A 24,028-nucleotide genomic window follows, 5' to 3' on the forward strand; every position below is an offset into this window, starting at 1 on the left:
CTTCGACTGCAATCTATTAGGCCTACATGTAGGTGTACCTATAATTAAATAAACACACGGTAGCGGAGTTTATGCAGTGTCTTTTATGTTTTTGTTCGTCGGAACGAGGCAACAGCTGAGGGAGAGCGCGTGTCCCCCCCGTGCTGGACCCTGTCTTCTAAAAGAGCCAGATCTGCCATTACTGATAAGTGATCAACTGATGACTTCTCCTTCTCCTGTTAAACCAATTTATATGCTGCACCACAAGGCCACACTGACTCGAAAACTTGCGTACACGAGTTCAGACCTGACGTGAGATTTGATCGCAGCCTACACTCACGTCCAAATTGATAAATGCCGAGCTTTGCGTAGGAATCGGCGTACGCCTGTTTTAGTTCGTACGCACGTTTCATAAATGAGGGCCATTGAAACTATGTCAACATTCCGCTGTTAACGTTAAGTCATTGAATCAACATCGAACTCTGATGTTGATTCTACATCCTTTTGCGTCCTGTTTTAATATTGAAACCACGTTGAAATCCTGTCCAAAGATCAACGGAATTTCAATGGTATTTCGATTATCAGGAATATTGAAACAATGTTGAAATTTCAACTTAACTATGGATCAACGTGATTTCAATGGAATTTCAGTCGTTATTAAGCATTGAAAATGATTGCTAGGCATACGAAAATGTAATTCCCTAAATGAAATGAATATCCTGCTTTATCTACAGCCAGGATGTTAAAAGGTGATGGAACAGTTGAAAGCTTGCAAGCTTTCAACTGTTCCATCACCATGTGTGCCTATAGCCTAGCTTAAAACACTGACCACACCACACTATTTAAGGTAAAAACACATTTATTTTATTTTATTCGGTATTGTCCATCTTTAGCCTATTTAGAGTTCGAGGTCCTCTGACGTCTGACTGGTTTGTCGTCCAGTCCCTCCTGCCCGGTCTGGCGCATAACGCAGCCACTTTTGCACAGCCTGGGCAAAAGTGAACTGGGTGACGGCGGCTGTCTCCATCTGCTGTGTAAGAGCATCTAAAACAGAAAATACAAGCACAATGCAAAAAAAATAGCCTTAAGTTAAACAGAATACCCACATATGCACACTTGGAAACCAATTCAGTAGGCTATGCTAGCCTAGGAGTTTTCAGTGATCGGATAAGGCAGTTTGTCCAGTGTTGTATGCTAGCCTATCATGTTTTCCCTACATTCAAAGCACTTTTCAAAATTGCCCAAGAATATGTGCATGGGTTTATTTGAATTAAAGGGAGGCAAAAAGGATCAGCTTGCAGTGACACCTTTCGTAAGGAAAATGTCCATGTTTTTTTTTTCTGGCCTGGGGGGGGGGGATAATGTCACAATGCTATGTGCTGCCCCCGAGTCCCTTTGCCACCCAGTCAGTAGGTTACTTAGTTTCGGACGGCCTATAGCAACACAGAACGCCGTTGCCATTATACCGACAGCTGACGTGACATTTGATCCCGGTCAACAGCTGACATTACTTCACGGTTGACACACATCTGGCCACCAACCAAAAAACCCGAGGTAAGTTACCGTTAATATATACCGTTAATGTTGCTAACGTTACTTGGGCTGTAGGATAGACCAGAGCCCTGTAGCCTACTATGAAGCAAGATCAACTTGTCCTGGATTTCTTTCAGCAACCCGGCTTCCACCAAATCTAACAACCGCGGTCCCGCATAACCTGTACTACGACACTGGTTATCAACTAGTTCAGTCAACCCAGGTTTGTCCAATCTAGAGACGCGCGCATTCACATAAAAGAGGCGGTGTTTGCGCACCACGACCAATCGCAAACATCTACCACAGCCGCATGTTTTATATAAGAAGAGCAAATTATAGTTCTACATAAATATGAAGGACACAGACTTGGTTTTCCAGGGAAAACGCAATACAGTTGCTGCTTCCTAAAACAGGAAGGAAAGCTGGCAGAAAAAAATTGCCGACGCTGTAGATGTTTAAATCACAACTCCATCAGTCAGGACCAAGATCTGGCCATATTACACTTGTGCTTTCCATAAACTGTCGTTGCTTTAGCCTATTATTTCAGTTGCAACCCTGGCAGTGGGACGCGATCGTGAGCGCAAATAAAATATATAAAAACATAATTCAAACCGATGTGCGCATGGCGACACACGGCTCAAGAAGCAGATATGTAATTCCCTCCCATTAAAATATATAGGCTATATTTATAAAAATACCCATGTTAATGGGGTTGTTGGTCTCTAAATGTTTTAACTTTTATGAGCGTACCCCTCTCTCCCCCTTTCTCTCTCTCTCTGCACCGAGCTCCGCCTGATCTTCTTTAAGAATGGTGACGCCGTTATCAATCGACCTATTGATTGGTCAGTAGGTGTGCTTTAACACCGGTTAATCTCTGATCTCCAACTTAACCTGCACATCCTGTCTCAAAACAATGCTGAAAAACTAGACCATGCATTTGTTACTTTCAGGCTGGACTATTGTAATTCCTTACTATCAGGTTGCTCAAAAAGCCTAAGACTCTCCAGCTGATCCAAGATCAGATCTGATCTGATCAAGAACTAAGAAAAGAGATCATGTTTCTCCTGTATTAGCTTCTCTGCATTGGCTTCCTGTAAAATCCAGGATTGAATTTAAAATCCTTCTCCTGACCTACAAAGCTCTAAATGGTCAAGCACCATCATATTTTGAAGAGCTCATAGTACCTTATTGTCCCATTAGAGCACTGAGCTCCCAGAATGCAGAGTTACTTGTGGTTCCTAGAGTCTCTAAAAGTAGAATGGGAGCCAGAGCCTTCAGCTATCAGGATCCTCTCCTGTGGAACCAGCTCCCAGTCTGGGTTCGGGAGGCAGACACTGCCTGAGATAACTCTTGTTATGATTTGATACTATAAATAAAATAGAATTGAATTGAAAATAAAATAAAATTAAAGCTGCAAGCAGCGATGACGGGCCCTCGCTTCTTGCATCTGGGGGGTACTGGCAAACGCAACATCACATGTAGACCACACATTCTAAGTTTCATGTAAATTGGAATAACTTTGGCCAAGATACAACCGTTCCTGTTTCAACAGCCACCTACAGGAAGTTGTTCCTCCATAACTTGCGCATTGTTTTAGCTATCAAAATTATTTTGATAAATTTTAGTCACGAGGTTCCACCGAGTCCATATCCAAGTTTTCATGCAGATTGGACTCACGGCACAGGGAGGAGTTAGACAAAGTATGTTTCCCATATATCGTTATGTGGCTAATTAATAAAATAAATTCTAACAGCGCCATCTAATGGCCAATTCACTCTACATTTGGCATGGATGCTCAAGCCCGTATGCGGAACATCTGTGTCATGTTTGGTGGCAATCAGAATAAATCTTGGTAAGATACGCAACTTCCTGTTTCGACAGCCCCTACAGGAAGTTGGTCCTCTGTAACTTGTGCATTGTGTTAGCTATCCAAATTCTTTTGATAACTATTTGTCATGAGGGTCCACCGAGTCTGCGTGTATATATTTTTGTGCAGATGGGACTCATGCTCTAGGAGGAGTTAAAAAAAGTAGGTTTCGCTCAAAGCAAATTAGCTAATTAATTAAAATAATTAAAACAGCGCCATCTAAAGGCCAATTGATGACATATTTGGCAGACAGCCTCATTGGCACATGAGGAACAACTGCACTAAGTTTTGTGTCCACTGGAATAACCGTATGCAAGATACAACCGTTCCTGTTTCCACAACCACCTACAGGAAGTTGGTCCTCCATAACTTGCGCATTGTTTTAGCTATCAAAATTCTTTTGATAACTTTTTGTCACCAGGGTCCTCCAAGTCTACATGCAAGTGCCGATCGGACTCACGTCCCAGGAGTTCCCATATGTCAATATTTTACTGATTAATTAAAAAAAATTTAAACACGCCATCTAATGGCCGATTGCCGCCAACTTTGGCACAGATGCTGAACCAGCCATGAGGAAAAACTTTGTCAAGTGTCGGGGCAATCGGAATAATTGTTGCCAAGATAACGCAAAATTCTCTGGATAACATTTCGTCAACAGATAGTACCTGCAAAGATTCAAGAAGATGGAAATCACGGCCTAGGACGAGTTCGAAAGAATGTAAAACACCTGAAAAATTCATAATTAAAAATGGCCGCCTTCTGGTTGGGCGGAGCTAATGAAGGTAAATGGGAAATATGTCTGCAATGATTAGAGCAATATGGGTATTAAATCTGGTGAAGATCGGAGCAACTATGTCCAAGTTAAGACCTTCCACGCCTTAGGGGGCGCTATGGACCCCGCTTAAAGGTATGGCCCAAATCGTTGTACAGTCTCACAAAGCTCCCAGGTGTTTATGTTGGCGCCAATTTTTGTGAGTTTTCTTATATATTGAGGTCGTCAAAAATATGCCCAAGGGCTAAAACCAATTAGGGGGCACTATAGAGCAACCGTACCACTCCCAAGACTAAATGTGTATTCAGATGAAAGAGTTTAATATTCTGCACATGGCGCTGCAAAATTTTGAGAGTTTTCGTGCATCCTAAAGTCCTCAAACAAGTGTTCGTATAATGAAGATTTTTACACGAAAACCAAGATTTGGGAAATTTTGTAATTTTTTCTAAAAATAGCTCCATGGAGTTTAAGATGAGACCTATGTTCCCTGAAAAGTTGGTATATTAACTTACTTTTTTTTGGAATTACAAGACGGGGGGCGCTATGGAGCCCCCTGGCAACACCCGAGGCCAAGCACTACAGAACTTGGCAATTTTCACCAGTTGTGACAGGTGTGCACATTTTTGTGAGTTTTCGTGCATGCTAATGCCCTCAAAAATGCGACAAAGGACTCTGAAAAATAATAATCTGACGAAAAACAATAAGTTCCTTCGCACTTTCAGTGCAAGGCACCGTTGGGGCCTTGCACTTTCGTGCTCGGGCCCTAATAAAATAAGCTTAGATAGGCCTACTACAAAAGACTGCAAAAAAATATAATAAACTCGAACTGCAAGCAGTTATGAACGGGGCCCAAGCCTCCGATGCCAGTCGTCCCCGGGGAGCCGCGCCACTCGCCCCCGATGACCCGGGAAGCTGCGCTAATGCGGGACCTGAAGCATTACGTATGGGGGCAAACGGTGAATATCGAAAGGTTTGATGCACAAGGTCTAGGAAGACAAAGAAAACATCAGCAGAAAGGGGCAACTGTTAGCTTTTAGCTCCAAAAGACCCTACGCTTCGACTATTTATAATTATGAAGTTATAAAGTTATTATTAAGAAGTGCCGTTTGGCGTTGCATACAAGATTCTCGACCTCAGAAGGGATTAAAAGGCCCAAAGTGGTATATGTTGATTATAGCGCCCCCTAATGGCCGATCTTTGCCAAATGTGGTACAGAGCCTCGGAGCGCCATGCTGAACGAGCGTCACAAGTTTTGTGTTGATTGCTTGTACTGTGGCAGAGATATTGCAATTGCAAATTTCCCATTGAAATGCATTGAGAAAATTGGCGGGAAACAAATAAACGTTGCTTATAGCGCCCCCTAGAGGCCGATCTTCGCCAAATTTGGTATATTGTATCGTCGTCAGATGTTGAACAAGCACCTCAAGTTATTTGCTGATAACATTTAATTTGGCCGAGATATGATGTATGTGTGTGGTAGCTAGATAGGAAAATTTGTTTTGTCGTCAAATGCGCATACTTTAACGTAGCAAAATTGCTTCAATAACTTTTTGTCAGGTCCGTCTAGAGATGCTATCTACCAGGTTTCGTGCAGATTGGTCTTACGGCCTAGGACGAGTTCAAAAAAGTTGGTTTTGCACATTGCGCAATATTGCAAAAAAACTTGGGGTTGGCCTATATCAGGTAATTCAGCTTGATTCAAGGAACACGTGGATGTAAAAATGTCTAATGTGGGAGTTAAAGACAAAAAAACATTACAGCGCCCCCTAGTGGTCCACATGTGTAATTTTTGGTAGGTGTGGTCCATGGCCCATTATCCATCTACCCTGTAAATTTACAGTTGTTCACATTAGTGTAAGTGGTATATCTAGACTTGGGTCACATTGGGTCCCATAGGCCACGGCCACTTTGACGCCTCAGTACCCCACTTTAGGATTGGCCCTTGATGGTACCCATTAAATTTTGTATAAATCGGATGAGCCGTTCATGAGATATAAACTTTTTGTAGTTGTAGCGCCCCCTAGTGACCAATTTTCGTAAAAAGCATGCGCCACCTCCAGAGGTTCATGGCAAAGAATAATCTAAAGTTTGGCGTTGATAGCATTTATTTTGGCTGAGATATTGCAAAGTTGGTGTTTTCATAGTTAGCTACACAAATTAGTTTGTGCGTTTATATGCACAATTTTTATTGTACAAAAATTTCTTGTATAACTTTTTGTCAGGTTAGTCTGGAAATGCTACCTACCAAGTTTCGTGCAGATCGGTCGCACGGTCTAGGAGGAGTTCGAAAAAGTAGGTTTTTGACAAATCACGATTTTTCACGCATGAAAGTCTAGGCGGAAATGGGCGTGGCCTACATCACGTGATTCAGTTGGATCCAGGGAACGCGTAGATGTATAGTTTTTGAATGTCGGGTGTAGCCTACGGTGTGGGAGTTATGGGGCCAAACGCGTTTGGGTGAAATTTTGCGCCTGAGGTCCTTGCGGGGTTCTGGACCAGTCCTGAAAATGGCAACCCCCCACCATATACGGTTTAGGCTGCAGTCGGAGTTTTAGGCGGAGAAGAAGAAGAATAATAATAATCCTTAGAAAAACAATAGGGTTCCACAGCCCTGCTGTGCGAACGGCGTAGCTATTGCTACCGCCGGTTCTTGCAGACTCGGGCTTGGACCCCTAATTATGAATAATGTAAGTGGAGTGTCAGTACTACTGTAAACCAGGAGCTTGTAAACATAGCCTACCAAAAAGAAGAAAAAAACTTAGGCAGTAGAAATAATAAATATATAGGTTATAAACAGGGGTTCAATTGGGCCGGGGCTCAGCCCCGGCACATAACTGTTCGTTTGTCCGGATGTGCCTGCTTGCAGTCTAAATATGTCACATAAAATTTGATGAAAGTGATGCTTTTGAAAACATGATATTTCTGACAATAAATGAAAGATTTTTGAAATGGCATGTCTATTTTTGTCTCGGCGGAGCTGAGATGAGAACAATCAGAACAAAATAACATTACAAATCCCAATTTAACTCCTGGTTATAAACACTGTCCTAAGGGTAATGGGTCTGTGTGACAACTATGGGGGGTAGCCTATGCATTTGTATGAGAATAAATATTGCAAATATTGCACAGTGGTATTTCAAAGTAGAGTGAAGTAGTGAGGAGTATTGCACATTTAATCACAGTGAATTGTTCAGTGTTTTATTTTGTTTTTGCCATCAGTCTGTGACAGGGAAAAACTGTTATTGAACCGTGTTTAATGCGTTGTGATATTCAAATTGCATTTGTAAATTGGAAATGTTGTCAAATACTAAATGCTTTGCCATTTGAATGAAAAGGTCTAAAAACTTCCATAATTCAGATGATCCAAAAAGCTCTTTTCCAGTTACCGATTAAACCCCGTCTTGTATTTCCTGGCGTGTCCATGGCAGCAGGGGGCGGCGTTGTGAAATATCGCGTTGGTTGCACACTGACACAGACGACTAGAAGAAGAATCTGTTTAGAGCGGAGCGGACAGATTTCAGCTAACGTTATAGCCATCTTATGTGTGCAACACTGGACATTACGTATTCACGTACAATTGTAACGTTTCCTCCGCCAGTCAACGGAATTTAATCTTATCTAATCTTAACTACAAATAAAGGGTTTCTAACTGTCCTTGAAAAGGCCAAGAAATGGCAGAACATGCAGGTGAGTGTGCCAGCTAATGCTAGCTAGGTAGCTAGTTATTTATGGTCAGCTTGAGCTAGCTGTAACTCATTGAACAGACTGCGTTTTATATTAATTTATTATTTACAATTAATAACTGGTAATATACTGCGAAGGGTCATTATATCGTATGCTCTGTATCCTAACCACCAGATTGAGCCCTCAGAGCAGCAGGTAACGTTAGCCTAGCCGAGGCACATGAAGACACGTTCAGGCAACACTTCATTCACAAATGTCGCATTCAAGTGTTTCGTAAAACACAACTTTCCTAAATAGCCCCAAGACCCCGAGCGCTAACGTCGATAGCGTCTTTTGGTACATTCGGCGTATATAATTCACCAAGTAGTGCGAATATTTAGCCTACTCCCACAGCTATGCTAACAGTTACGAGCGTTAAATCAGGTGTTAACGTTACTCAAAACATAGCTAGCTAGCTACTGGTTTCTGAGGGATTACTTCGTTCTGAGTTAAAGGTGATGCCAAAATTGTCCGATTTTTTTTAAATGAGGTTCTTTTATTATCCGCCATCTGTCGTCATGTTCACTCTGTGGCCACTTTATTAGCTACACCCGTTATTTATTGTCAGAAGCAGTCGTTGTCACTAAAGGTCTTTACTTTCATTAAAAGGCTCTCAGCCTCCCAACTTAACTGGTTTGTAAAAAAAAAAAATAATAATAAAAAAAAAAAAAAAACGTAGACATAGGGATAAAAGAAAGTAATTGCAAATTAATAAGCTGAATATAAACAGGGATGTAGTATTGAATTTGTGCAATGAGGAGTAATATATAAGGTATACACAAATAGTGATGATCCCAGAGCCTGGGAGTCTTAAAGTCTGTGGGATGAAGCGGTCCCTGGACCTGGTTCTGCTTGAGCGTCTGCTGGGCGGCTGTGGCTGGGGTGCTTTGGCTCTCTGATGATCCTGTTGGCTTCCTTCTTGCACCGCTGGGTGTAGTAGTCCTCTATGAAGGGCAGCTCGGTCCCAGTGATGTGCTGAGCCGCTTCGTTCCCCCATCTGTGGAGCACTACGGTTGAGGGCTTTGCAGCTGCAGGACCAAGCAGTGATGCAGCCCGTCTGGAAACAGGACGGTGCACTTGTAGAAGCTGCAGAGTATCCTGTAGTCCATGTTGAACCTCTTTAGCCCTGTGGAGGAAGAAGAGAGTCTGGCAGTCTTACACCGGCACATCTGCTTGTTTATGCAAACATCAAATGAGCCAGTTGTGCGGAAACAAGTCATTGCATGCAGTCATTGTTCAGACCAAACATCAGAATGTGATCCAAGTGACTTTGAATGTGTAGTGATTGTTGGTGGTTTGAGTATCTGCTGATCTTGACCACAACAGCCTCAAGAGTTCACAGAGAACGGTGTGAAAAACGGAATACTTCCAGTGAGCCGCAGTTCTGTTAATAAGAAGGAACAGATGAGACTGGCCGTCCAAGGCCAGGCGTTGCAACAGAGCATCTTTTAACCGTCCTTACTACAGGAGGTCCCACTCCTGTCAGCTAGGAACAGGAAACTGCTTGGGGTGACAGTGGGTGCAGGCAGGCTAGAAGATAAACTGCCACCTGGTCTGACCAATCTTTTTTTTTTTTTTTTTTTTTTTAATAGTGCCACATGCAGATGGTACGGTCTGAATCGGGCGAGAGGTACCACAGTATAAACTGTATGGCAAAATCCCCACCCAACTCTGTCAGTGGAACACGATGGCAGATGCCAGACCTACATAAGTATTGTTGCTGACCAAGTGCATCCCTCCATGGCTGCAGTCTACTCATCTTCTAAGGGCTTCTAGCACCATGTGACGCATGAAGTCACACCCTGACCTCAGTCCAATAGAGCACCTTTTTTTTTTTGGCACTTGCTAGAACGGGAGATTTGCAGCATGAACGTGGAGCCAACAAATCTGCAGTAACTGTGTGATGCTATCATGTCAACATGGAGCCGGATCACTAAGGAATGTTTCAGAATCAGAAAAAGGTTTATTGCCGCAATAAGTACACTTATGTGGAATTTGCCTTGGTGCAAACAGAAACAAACATATTAAGCATTCATATTATTAAACAATAAATACGGTAAACAAATCTATACATACAAAATGCCTGTGTCATAAGAAAAGGAAAAAGAGGCTTTTCAGCAACTTGTTGAATCCATGCCACAAAGAGATTGGACTGCTCTGGGTCCCCATTATTAGAAAGGTGTACTAATAATAATAATAATAATAATAAAATAATAATAATAATAATAATAATAATAATAATAAAGTGGCAACTAGTGTAGCTTCAGTCAGTACAGGTTGGCAACCCTGCTCATCCAATCATGTTTAGTCTTGGTTGGAGAACAGTGTTTTGTAAGTTTTTGTAACTAAACATTTTTTTATTTTCAACTTTTAGGTTCATGTTTAAAGGTGGTTACATTCATAGATGCAGTACAAATAATATTACATTTACATTTAGTACATTTAACCAATTTTGTGCGAGTTTGACTGTTTTCTCTCTGTCATTTTGATCAGAACAAAACGAGGCAAAGCATGACAACTCATCGTCCCCTGGAATGACGGACCAGGAGAAAGAAATGGCAGCCAGAGCATATGAAGCATTTACGGTAAATCTCCTTCTTTCCTAAACTACTCAGAAATCCAAGTTTTGGCTGTTCTCTGCAGTAACCGCTGGAAACACTATTCTACGGCAAGGCAAGGCAGCTTTATTTGTATAGCGCATTTCAGCAACAGAGTGATTCAAAGTGCTTTACATAAAAACAATAAAGAAATTGTAAAAACGAGAATAAAAATTACATTGCAGTATAATAAATAAAAAATTAAAGAGCAGTTAAAAAAATATATAAAAGCAGATCAAATACGCGATTTTAGGCTGCTAAAGCGGTTGCCTGCCAATCGGAAGGTTGGCGGTTCGATCCTTGGCCCTGCAGTGCCATGTCGAAGTGTCCTTGGGCAAGACACTGAACCCCGAGTTGCCCCCGATGCTGCGCATCGGAGTGTAAATGTGTGTGAATGATTATCTGATGAGCAGGTAGCACCTTGTACGGCAGCCTCGGCCCCAGTGTATGAAGAAAGAAAGGCAACATCAAAAATAAAGGTCTTCAGCCTTGATTTAAAAGAGCTGGGAGTTGCGGCGGACCTGCAGTTTTCTGGGAGTTTGTTCCAGATATGTGGAGCATAAAAACTGAACGCTGCTTCCCCCTGTTGACTCTGGGGACATAAAGCAGACCTGTCCCAGACCACCTGAGAGGTCTGGGTGGTTCATAGTGCAGTAGCAGATCAGAAATGTATTTTGGCCCTAAACCGTTGCGATTAGTAGCAATGAAGGAAGGAAGCCAGTGTAAAGACCTCAAAACTGGAGTGATGTGATCCACTTTCTTGGTCTTAGTGAGGACTTGAGCAGCAGCGTTCTGAATCAGCTGCAGCTGTCTGAGTGTGTTTTTTTTGTTTTGTTTTTTATTTTTAGGGAGACCTGTAAAGACGCAGTTACAATAGTCAATAGTCAAAAGCATGATTAGATACATTTGCAAGTGTAACAGGGCTTTGGCGTGCATGGACGGCAAGCATGGAGCTTTCTTCAATTAGTGAGGAGTTTCAAAACTAATGGCGGAAGACATTGCTAACGAACATGTCTGCGTGTTTCCTCACAGGCTGCGAAGTACGACGAGTCTCTCAAACACCTGGAAGCCCTGCAGGAGCTCAACAAAGAGGACTACAAGATCGCCCTGAATAAAGCCGTCGTCGAGTTTTACAAGAGCAGTCAAACTACCACAGGGACTCTGAAGCAGACACTAATGGCAATGAAGAACCAGGTAACTGCTGAAAAGTGGGTCATATTTTTCTCATGCTTTTCCGTTCACGTGGAATCTGTTCTCAGTGGATGTTGTCGAACAAACGGGGCTTTGCTTCTGCGTGATATCTGGGATTTCATCAAACGTCCTATCTTTTATGTTCCAGGTTCACACATCCGCAGAGGACATTGACGGCTTGGATGATGTTGAAAATAGCTTGCTGTACTATAATCAAGCCATCGTCCACTATCATATGCGACAGTACTCTGAAGCGATCGCCATAGGGGAGAGGCTCTACCAGTTTCTGGAACCATTTGGTATGTTGTGGTGCCTTACATGGGTTTACTGAAGTGTACTGCTGATGTGATAAGATGATCAGCAGTCAGTTGGTCCATTGCTGCTTTGATTGGCTTTTTAAATCATTTATCAAGGACAAATAATACAAAATATTTGGTGCTCAGTTTCTGCCCTTTCTTGTCACACCCCCAGTGTAGCAACGGCGTAGATTTTAAGCAGAAGTATAAATCAGCCTTGAGACTTGAATGCTTCAAGATTACAAGCTGAGGAGACTTGTTGAAAATGACTGTGTGTAGTTTTGCCTTTTTGAAGTTCTGCCTAACTGGTATTAATAGTAGATATCATTACCATGGATGTACCAGCCATAGGCCCCGTTACTGTGACCGTGTCAGCCATGGAATTGTCTAAATGTGTAAAGTAACAGGGGTTAATGGGGAATTTGTGATTTAGAAAGGGGCAAGTATTACCAAAACTCTTGTCTTAACCACAGTCTTCCAGTTAATCTGACTGTGGTGCGTTGATGTTCTATATGTGGCCATGTGTCCGTTTGCCATGGAGTCATTGTGTTATTTGTCCTAGAAGAGAAGTTTGCTCAGGCGGTGTGCTTCCTGCTGGTGGATCTGTACCTGCTCACCTTCCAGCCGGAGAAGGCCCTCCATCTGCTCACTCTGCTGGACAAGCTCTCTGTACAAGGAAGCAGCAAGAACGGCAAAGGAGAGGTACCCCACCGCACCACCTTAGTTTTACACAACCTGCTCTTATTTCCATATGGCTTATAATAACGTTTTACTAAGAACCCTGTTGCTGAGATCTGTGGTTGTGGTCCAGCAGAAAGCTTAACCGAAGTAATCAGTGGATCTCACATCTTCAGTTTAACCCATTTATCTGAGCTACTTGATTAAGATATTTTGAGATTTCTGCCCCTCCGCAGTATAATGGAGGTGAATGGAATTTAGTTTGGAATTTATTTATTTTTTAAAAACTCAACACAAGGGCTGGGCATCGTTAAAAATCTTTTGATCCGGTGCCAATTTTGATACCTCAGTTTCGATGCCGGTTCCTAACGATACTTTTTTCGATACCATATGTTTTAAAATCCATTTCAACATCAACAAAACACAAAGCTTTTATTTTCCAACTTAATTGTGAATCAAAACAGTTATCAAAATGTAAAAATTCTGGTAACACTGCTCACTCAGAGTAACCTTAATAAAGTTGCCTTGCCTTACAAGCTCAGCCTGTCAGTCTTCATCAGGGCAGATAAACCACCGTTGTGCCTGCTTGTCTAAGAGGAAGTGTAACGCCAACAGCACCGCGATCGCTTTCGGCTCAACATCAATATCATATCGCAGCAAACGCTGTCTGCGTGAAGTTTTGAAAAACTATAACCACACTTGAAACCTGTTCAGTGTGTGTGTGTGTGTGTGTGTGTGTGTGTGTGTGTGTGTGTGTGCGCGCATGTTGGTCGGAGCTCTGCTCTCTGTCAGCATGCAGAGAGGACAGATAAGCTTGCGCTTACCCTTTCGCTTTTGGAACCGAAATTTGGCACCGAAAGATTAATAATTTTTTGATACTCCATAGGATCGAAAGTATCGGAGTATTTTTATTTCTTCCGGTGCCATAAAAGTATCGAAGTTTGGTGCCCAGCCCTAAACATAAGTATGTCTTTTGAGAAACCGTGTCCCTGTTTCACTGGATAATAACCCACAGACCTCACTCACGCTACTTCTTACCACAGAAACAAGTGATCTGTCTTCAGACTAACCAATCAAACTAAATGTCTGAGCTGTGCCACTTGGAATGGCTACAAATGGGAAGAATTGTATTTGGTTGTGTCATTGTGTATGAGGTTGGTAACTAAATAAGTCAAATCCAGCAGATGTAAAAGCATGCCGTTTACTGTCTGAGTGCTGTGCTTGATTCCAGAGCAACAGTTCAAACAAAGATGCCGCAAACCACAAGGCAGAGTTCACAGCCATGATTGAGGCGGCCAAATCAAAGATGCACCAGGCAAGATTTTAACATCCCCAGTTTCTCTGTTTCAATCTCCACCCAGTCGACTGTGACTGACTGTCATTTTCCTTTACAGTACAAAGTGAGAGCCTACATCCAGATGAAGTCCTCCAAGGCCTGTAAAAGGGAGATCAAATCGGTGATGAACACAGCGGGGAACGTGAGTTGTTTTCTCATATGAACTCTGGACAAAGTCCGTCGAATCAGGTCGAATTTTTTTTTTTTCACGTCCTGGAAATCCTCCTCCTAGTCTAGGAGACGGGTGGCGCCTGGGTAGGGCATGCAGGAGGCAGATTACACTTTCTAATTTGGTCAGAAACTACAGAGTCTGTTGCTGTTCCTTGAATTTGTCTGTCCAGTAAGACATTTTCCTTGACGTCTTCGTGTAGCTCACCCTTCTTCTTCACCCTCGGATGTTTGTCTTCTTTCGGTTTGGCGCGAGTCTAATGATAGAAACAGACATTACAGACTCGGAAGCTGGCAGGGTAAAGATGGGTTAATGTCCTCTCCAACCGATTCACACATTTGCGTTTCAAACACACATATCCTCCTTGGAATGCCTAGATAAAGTTCAGTTGCTGAAGTGTTGGTGCTACATCATCATGGTGTTTAAACAGTGAGGGGGGAGGGGTGTAATATATAGGATATGCATAGGATGTGGGGGGATTATTAAGTTCCTGTAATTCTTCCAGCTCCTACTTCAGGGCAGGGTCTTTTCCCTTTTACCTGCTCGACTCGACTCTACTCGCCTTGACTCAACTCGACGCACTGTGTGTCCGTTTTCCATTGCAGATTTTTAGTATTTTAGTCCCCGACTCATTTCCTGGTTCTCCGTCTCCGTAAACAACATGAAATCAAAGAGAGAGTTAACTTTTCCTGCTCCAGATTTCCCACCGTGGTCAGAAAGAACAGGGGAGACACTTTGTTTCTCTCACTATATGACTCTAGAGTCACTACTCGCTCCGAAGATAATCGCCGTCACTCTCTCACTGATCCCTCGCTCACCCACTCCACACACACACACATGCACACACCAGTGCACAAGTATACACATCAGGCCACTTGTATATAGCATATACTAGCTATTAAACGCCGCCGTTCGAACTCCGTTATGAGGATCCCGGCAAGGCACAACGGGAACATTCCGATGGCCTCGTCCATGCTGGTTTATCGTTTGTATGTGGCGCTAAAGTCAAGTGACGATGCTATACAGACCGTTGCCGTGCTGGCGTCACTCCCTTACCCCTCCTACCAATCCCTATGGCCACTTGGCCAGTGTGAATGCAAATGGCAAAACCGGTTTTGGGGGGAAAGTAGTTAGTAGAACTGTTTAGAAGTGGACTCTTCCTATATCTACGTTCCTGTAACTACTTGGTCGGAAAGAGGCTATGGTGTTTGGATGGTCCCTCTCTCCTGAGTAGCAAATAACATGCAAACACAGTCAGTGTAACTAAACTTTGTCTCGGCGTACGCTGTCCTCCACGTCTCTTGTCCATTAAAATGCTGCCCGATGTTAGGGCCATGATAATAGTGGAAGGGTGTCTCTCTCTCTCTCTCTCTCTCTCTCTAACCTGTGTTTCCCCGTCTCCTCCATCAGTCTGCACCCTCACTCTTCCTCAAGAGTAATTTTGAGTACCTGAGAGGAAACTACCGGAAAGCAGTGAAGCTATTGAACAGCTCCAACATCGCAGAGCATCCTGGACCCATCAAGACGGGTGACAACTACTGAACTTTTTTTTTTAAGATTGATGGCTTTCTCTGATAAAACCTGGTGTTAAAAAGCCACATAGCTAGCTTTGGTTCAGACCGCTCCTTTGTCATTATTGGCTCTACGTTGCTCCCACCCGTTGTCTTCGTTGGAGATGTCACCGGCTGTAGCGGCCACGTTTGATTTCTGTATGTGCGTGTTGATGGATTGCGCATGTCTCCTGTCCTTGTTTCATTCAGGTGAATGTGTTCGGTGTATGTTCTGGAACAATCTGGGCTGCATTCACTTTGCAATGGGGAAACACAACCTCGGCATTTTCTACTTCAAGAAGGCGCTGCAAGAGAACGACCACACCTGCGCTCAGCTGGGAGACGGCAGCAGCGGGCAATGTGGGTCACCGCTAACACTTGTCTCCTGACTGACAAACCCTCATGTTATCAAGCACTCCCCTCCTGTAGGCCGGGGGGGGCGGGGGCGGCATGTAAAATGTGTGTAGCTTGCTCCTTCACAGAGGATCTGCTAGTCCTGGGTTAACAGTTGATTCCAACTTCACATCAAAATATCCAAAGAAACCTCTCAATCCACCACTGCAGCATATAACCCCCCCATAACTCTCTGCTCAATATCTCGTTAAGTCACTGGTTTTTTCCCACAATGTTTTGGAAATTCCCACACAAAATATGGCTACACACTGGCTGCGCGGCGTGAGCATGGCGTTTCTGTCGCGTGGATTTTTCTGTCTTTTCACACCAGAAATGTTTGACGCAGCGCTGCTGCTGCTGCTAGCCTTGTCTATACACATGTATGTTTCCCATTGATTTACGGCACTCAAGCATTAGCATACTTCATGTTAAACATAAATATATACAGATTTGATTACAGCAAAGACAACGTTGGCAGTATTGACGGCAAAATAGGCTACAGGCTATTTCGTTCTGTATTGACCGGTGCAATATTTGAAAACCGATAACTATTTTTATTTATATCTGCATTTATGTCAAAACTTCGAGACTTGTCAAAATGACATATACACATCTTTTTGTATTCTATTTTGCCTGGAAACTCTTCCAACATGCTTGCGTGTCGTGTGAAAAATAGGCGTCAGTCCTATTTCTAGCATGCATGCGTGTCACGCAGGCAGTGTGCACGCTCTGACCTGTTAACATGGGAGCCGAAATAAAAACGCACACGCCACGCAGCCAGTGTGTAGCCGGCCTAAGCGTTTTTCACTGTTATAACTGACTTCAGTCTCTGATCACAAAGGAACAAGCTGCTTTATACAAAAACACATTTTCACATGATCACACTTCTCTCTAGTGGTACCTCTCCATGCTGAGAGTTTTGGTTTATTTGTCTCAGAGGAATGTGGCGTTAAGCAGCACTCACCGTCGGCATTTTCTCTGAAATCCAAATAAATCGTCCCCATGAGAACTGTGGATGGTGATCTCTGTGGATTATCCAAAATAATCACTGTTTCTGGGAAAAGATGTTGCTGTTTATTTTTGTTCTACATCCTCTTCCAATGCTGTGAGCAGCATTCACTTTTGGTATTAGACGGTCCAAACCTGGACACAAACCATCCAAACTCTGCATGGAGTGATGCCACTATGAGAAAGTGACTCTTAAAGTTTACAGGGGTCTTGTTTAAAACCCACAGGACTGGTTTTAATCAGCCTAGCTATCTATAAGTTTAAATTTAATTTGATAGTTTTGTTTATTTTTTTCGCTCACAACTCCTATTGTGGAAAGTGTACGCTTCAATTTGAACTAAGCAAATTAGGAGAATTGTACCGTTATACGTGGGTCCCCAATGGTAACAAGTCTCTCTGTTGTGTTTTTGTTCTCCAGCTAAGAAATTCACAGGTATCCCCATGTGTGCTCTACTAGCCAACAAGCGCTATGAGCTGCTGTATAACTGTGGTATTCAGCTGCTGCACATCGGCAGGCCTCTGGCAGCCTTTGAGTGTCTGATGGAGGCCGTGCAGGTTTACCACTCCAACCCTAGACTGTGGCTGCGACTGGCAGAGTGCTGCATCTCTGCCAACAAAGGGGTAGGACTTCAATGATAGAGAGCCTCAATTGAGTTTAGCTTTGATTTTGGATTTTCCTTTGTAGCTGATTTTAAAGAGGACTTGTATTTTCTTCTACATTTTATTTATCAGTGTTGTTAAAGCAGACAACCTTGCACTCCTTCAATTGAATGTTAAAGATTTATGTCCCTTGAATATATGTAATAACAGTAATGGTTTTGCTTCAGTAATTATTCAGAAACTACCAACCTATTTCTCTCAAGTGATTTTTAATGCCAGTTGCAGCAACTGTGATGTTAGTTAGTGAACATGTATTGACCTTTTCATTCACGGTACCTTCCAGTATAGCTGTACAAAGGTGACTAGAAAACCGCATCCAGTTACTTCACGGTCTGTGTGTTTGTTTCCAGGGGTCGGAACAGGAGAGCAAAGGTTTACCTTGTAAAAAAGGAATAGTTCAGTCTATTGTCGGGCAAGGTTACCATCGCAAGATCGTCCTGGCATCCCAGTCTACACAGAACACTATCTACAGGTCAGTGTCGCTGTCCCTCCTCCAGCCCTGAACGCCTCAAGTCAAACTACGGATTTAGACATTTACATGTCCTGTCCGGTAGGGGTGGGACAGAATATCCATACGCCAATATATCTGTGTCCTCCGTAGAGTTTCCTCATAGCTGTGTCATTTGAATTTCCAGGCTGAAAAACTTGTGCTGCCAAATTGTGCTGTTTTCTAACCGTTGCAATGACTAAAGAGAGAAGACCTGCACTTAAACTTGTCACAGGCATTTGTTTTCATAGTTAGACTGATATCGTGATGGCTCATTATAGAATAGTCTAGCCATATATTGATGAGGTGCCTGGGAGTTCCCCACCCCTACGGTCCAGCAGTCCAGCAGAGGGCAGCAGTGCTGACACTAACGACTGTAAAAAGGAGCTGTTATCTTGGTTTTCAATTTTCCACTGAAGCTGTGTGTGTGTTCGTGTGTGTTCGTGTTCACAGTGAGGGCCAGTCAGCAGCTATCCCAGTAGCCAGCATGGAGTTTGCAGCCATCTGCCTGAGGAACGCTCTGCTCCTCCTGCCTGAACATCAGCAGCAGGACACCAAGACAGAGAACGGCTCCAAGAGCTCCAGCCAGTCAGGAAGCACTGAGAGCGGCAGCGAGAACAGTGATGCCTGCAGGTCAGACACACACAAGCCTTTTGAGTATTTACTCACAAACAAGTCGGCAACTCGATCTGGGCATCACACACATTCTGCTGAAAAAATTGATTCCTGTTCTTCTCTTCTGAAGTGATTTGATCTGTGTGAGACTCTCAACAGAAATCATTCAAGTCTTTAGAAAAGCGACAAACAAGAGCCTCCGCATCTTCTAAAGCCCTAAGCGGCTTTTCAAAGCCCTCTGATTTCAAGTTTCTGTTGGGATGGAGAGGCTTCTTTCAGACTGTTTATACTTCTATTCTCCATGAAATCTTGCACCCGGTTAACTTCGCCTCACCCTTCAGCCTCCACCCTAACCCTCCAGCATCCACCTTCCCACAAGACAGCTCAACCAAATGGCAAAAAAACAAAAACGGCAGATAATGTAGTATTGCAGAGGAAAGAGCAGCATATGCTAACCGCTGAAATGTCAGCAGTTCCTGGGTGACAGTGCTTCAAAGTTGTAGATGCAGTAGGAGTGAATGTGGGTTTCAAAGCACTTCTGCATCAGGGTGTAATACATTACAGTATATATAACTCCTAAAGTGTATGATAATGAGTTTGCGTACAGTTGACCAGTGTGCAGCAGTCAGCACTGTTGTACTGCGTGATAACCTTTTCACCCTTTAGAGCATTAAAGAACTCCAACTAAGGCAGAAAATATAAAAAGTCTTATGGGATTGTTTTTAAAACGTCATGTAGTATGTGATGTGTTCTGGTAGCATTAAACTGTAGGAGAGGTATCGGATCATGCTCGTCTTATAATATATCCACATATGTGCAAAAAAAAAAAAGAAAATAATCCAATGAGTCACCTATGAAAAGAATCAGTAGTTGCAGCCCTAAAGCATACATGGTTTTATTGCTGAGCAAATATTAAGCAATTGGACTCAATTAATGGGCTCCACATAACGATTTTTGTGATAGTTCCTGTGTGTGCCGTCTGATCACCTGCCAATAATTCGGATGACTTATTGCACCGTGCTGGAGGTTTGATGGACATGTGTTGTGATGATGTGTTGCAGTGGGAAAGGTCCGGAGGCTGATAAGTTCCTGTCTGCAGCTCCGTCGTCTCCTCTCAGGAAACAGGAGGTGGAAAATCTCAGGTAACAATCCCACTGCTCTCCTCCTGCTGCCGTTATTCAGCAGCACTGAATGAGCTGCACAGATGTCCGTAATGTCAACTGTTTGGTGTGCAGGTGCTCCATCCTGGCCTGCAGTGCCTATGTGGCGTTGGCGCTGGGAGACAACCTGATGGCTCTAAACCACGCGGAGAAACTGCTGCATCAAACCAAGGTGTCAGGATCCCTCAAGTAAGTGCTGGCTCGGTTTCTCCCAGCCAGCTGCTGGCTCGCCTGCTCGGTGTTTTTGTGCCGCGTGTCCTTCCGCGCTTTGACTCACTCAGCTGTCCTTCCCTGCTCTGGCCGACCAGGTTCCTGGGTCACCTCTATGCTGCTGAAGCCCTCATCTCACTGGACAGGATCTCTGATGCTATCGCTCACCTCAACCCAGAGAATGTCAGCGATGTGTCAATGGGCGTGCTGACCAGCGAGCAGGACCAAGGTGTGTGGCTTCTACACCCTACCCAGACTGATCTCATGTAGTGGCGTATGTATGACACGACAATTCGTATGCCATTATTGGCGTGTTATCAAGACGCATGCTTTTTTTTTTTTTTTTTGGCGTGTTTATCAACGCCTCCATTGACTTACGTTACCTTGCAATTGCGTGGGAAGTGACGCCGTAGCGAGTAGTATGAAAGGGCGAGAATCTGCGTAGGGAGGTTGGTCGGGGTGGAGGATGGGTAAAACACAGGACTTTCACCCAGGGGAGTGGGGATCGCGTCCCGCGTGTGACTTTGGGTCCCGCGTGTGATGTTTCCTTTCCACGTTTGTTGTTTTCCTAAACCCAACCCTGTTCTTCTTTTCCTTAACCCAACCCCATTCTTCTTTTCCTAAATCCAACCCCCGTTCTTCTTTTCCTAAACCCAACACTGTTCTTCTTTTCCTAAACCCAACGTGACCCAGCGTGACGTTCCTAAACCCAACCATAGCCTCGTGATAACACGCCACGTGGCGCGTATGTTTACGCTGTGATGTTGCAGACTGCCGTCCGCTGTATAGAGCATAGACATACACGCGGATAGCTCAACATGCGTACTGATAACACGCCACTTGGCTTTAGGAATGTGCCGTGTATGTTTTTGCGAACTCATGATATCATGTTGCACTACTGAACAAAACGCACAATCTATAATGTCAATGTTGCTTTAAAGTTGGGGCTTGTTTTTGTCAACAGGGTCTGACAAAGGAGACGAGCCTGTCGAGTCCCGTGAGTCCACCTACTTTAAACCTTAATGCTTGATTCACATCTACAGGATATTTAGACAGGAATAATGGACATTAAAATGACAAAATGCATCCGAGTCAAAACGGAACAAAACTAAAATTGTAAGAGTAACATTGGGGTGTGTGTGTGGGTGGGTGTGTGCGTGCAGCAGGGAAGCAGACTCCCCTGTGTTACCCCAGCAGTGTGACATCAGCTCGGGCCATGATGCTCTTCAACCTGGGCAGCGCCTACTGTTTGAGGAGCGAGTACGACAAGGCTCGCAAGTGCCTGCATCAGGTAACCATGACGACAGCTACATGACTTCAGCAGGTCCTGCAAATGTCTGAAGTCGTGTGTGTATATATCTCTCTCTATCTATCTAGTTGAGATTGGGATAAGCCAAAATCTCATTGTGTAAATATTTTGTGAAAGCCCCATTAGTCAACACTACAATATCGTTGCGGTATCGATATCGAGGTATTTGGTCAAAAATATCGTGATATTTTATTTTCTCCATATCGCCCAGCCCTAAACACCGCAAAACCCTGAAGCACTCTTATTAACCTCCAATGCCAACTTTGATTTCTCCACATGGCAACTCTGTTGTGATCCAGGTTATAGAAGTTGTAAGCTGCAGAATCTTCCAATGCAGACATGGTCCCTGTGGCGGATGGCTCTCACACACCAATGAGACATAAGCCCTATTCACACAGGAGTAGTATTACCTGGGGACCTGTAGGAAGAATTACGGAGGTCGTCTGTGATCTTAATCCCGTGTCGATCTGCACGTCTGGAATTTGCCAAGTAAAAATTCCACCGCAAATGACCTTCCATATTTCACCAAACGCAGAGAGATCATGTGGTACTATTAGTCCTGTGTGAATCTGCATCTCTGATTCGGGGTCATTTTGGCTGCGTTGGTGATTTATAAATGAGTTTTGGCAGAGCCTTGACATCATATTTGGAGGATAATGTCAGCAAAATACAGACTTCACTTATCCCGTGTGAATGCGCCAGAGAAACGCAGACATCGGGGCATGGTTTCTAAATCGCATGTGGTCCACGAGGTAACACCAGTATTAGTTTTGGTTATCACCACAGTCAGCTGTGAAATTATGGTTCTTAAGATAAGAACATGCAGACATGATGGACATATTTTGTGTTATTAAATGCGCTTATTTACCTCCAAGCTTCAAGACGCAGTAGAACATTATTTGCTGCCATGATGACTTTCCAAGCCTTGTGATATGTTCAAGGACTGAACTAAAGTGCGGTTATATTTGTTTTTAATGAAATTATACATTATATAGCCATCTGTGTGAAAACTGCTTTCCCATCCACTGAAAACAAAGCTTCTCTTAAGCATTAAAGTTCATTCTTGGTCTCAGGAAAAGTAGTTATTTGACTAAATAATCAGTTTTGTTGAAAACCTTTTCACAGTGAAGTGATAATTCAGCGTTCAGCCAGCTGTGATGTGTGTTGTCTTCATCAGGCTGCATCTATGGTGAACACCAAGGAGATTCCACCTGAAGCCATCCTGCTGGGAGTCTACTTGGAGCTACAGAACGGTTAGACCTCTGACACACACACACACACTTTATATTGTAGCATCTATACATTACAATATTGGAGGAAAACAATTCTCCGACTCCCTGATCAACAATCCACACACAGAATTGCGGGAACTTGCAAAAATTGCGGTTTGATGAAAAAGAGAAAAAAAATACGAACGCTGGGTTTATTACGATTAGTTTTATTACCTTTTGTTGAGTGAGTGAGGGGTTCAAACCAGGAGCTAACGGCCTGGCTGTGTGTCGTGCGTCCTCAGGAAACACCCAGCTGGCCCTGCAGATCATCAAACGGAACCAGCTGCTGCCCGTGGTGTCCAGAGGGTTTCCCCAGAATCACGCAAGAAACCCGTCCAGTCGGTCCAGCCCTTCCAGTCTGTCCAGCAGCCCATCCAGCTGCCCTCATCCTTCACACAAGTTCAACGCAAATGAGCCTCAACAGCAACCTCTGACATCTTCCCCCCCCCCCAACTCAACACACCACACACCCCGAAGAGCCTTGATATTTATAAAGCCTCAACATCAGGAGGCAATGAAATGCAGGTTTGGCTGCTGACTGATGAGGAGAGAAGACTGCAGCAGTATCTGTGGACTGAGACCAGCTGAGGAATCGGTGTTGTCTGAACAATGAAATAAATTTTATTTACTGTATGACACGTGTGGCTCTTGAATACTACAGTGGACATCGAATCACAGTGAATGTAATAAGCACATTTTGACAATGATTTGAAAGAAAGAAAGAATACTTGATAATTAAATAATATACAGGAGGTTAGCACTAAGCACATTTGATGAGAATAACTTATTTATGTAATGCACTTTTCAAATAGAGGTTTAAGTGCTTTAACAAACAAAATTTCAGATGAGAGATCAGATAATGAAATTCAGAACTTTAAAAAAAAAAAAAATGCCATCAATTAGGAAAAGCCAGATTAGTGGAAAAAAGGGGTTGACTGGAGATGAGGGGGGGCCCCCAAAAGGCCCCACCCCCTGTTTCACAGATATGGTATGAAATCTAGATCACGATGTGTGTCAAATAACTGAGAACTACACACACACACACACACACAAGTTTGACTTCAATCTGAACAAATCAGCCTTTGATGCAGCAGCAACAACATGGATCACTAAAGGGCACCAGTGTGCTTCAAACAAGGTGCTGTTGGATCATTTCTCCACGTCTGATCCTCACACCCACTTCACGCAGCAATTGGTCAGGCTTGTGGAGTTGTCAAAAGTTCT

The 24,028-nt window shown here is 43.4% G+C and overlaps 1 protein-coding gene across 1 annotated transcript; it reads left to right on the plus strand.

Annotated features, from left to right (window-relative positions):
• Nucleotides 1-9,500: 9,500 nt before the first annotated feature.
• Nucleotides 9,501-23,294, plus strand: cnot10 (CCR4-NOT transcription complex, subunit 10). Its single transcript, XM_028579658.1, is given in 20 exon segments — nt 9,501-9,835; nt 10,368-10,459; nt 11,504-11,665; nt 11,811-11,961; nt 12,521-12,660; nt 13,868-13,951; nt 14,031-14,114; nt 15,552-15,669; nt 15,902-16,051; nt 17,511-17,713; nt 18,103-18,224; nt 18,693-18,872; nt 19,916-19,996; nt 20,090-20,203; nt 20,323-20,453; nt 21,189-21,221; nt 21,388-21,515; nt 22,711-22,786; nt 23,047-23,102; nt 23,105-23,294. Coding segments are annotated over 20 exon segments (2,277 nt in total). The 5' UTR covers nt 9,501-9,777; the 3' UTR covers nt 23,219-23,294.
• The last annotated feature ends 734 nt before the right edge of the window (nt 23,295-24,028 follow it).

Source organism: Perca flavescens, chromosome 6, assembly GCF_004354835.1.
Source record: "Perca flavescens isolate YP-PL-M2 chromosome 6, PFLA_1.0, whole genome shotgun sequence".
Classification (NCBI taxonomy): Eukaryota; Metazoa; Chordata; class Actinopteri; order Perciformes; family Percidae; genus Perca; species Perca flavescens.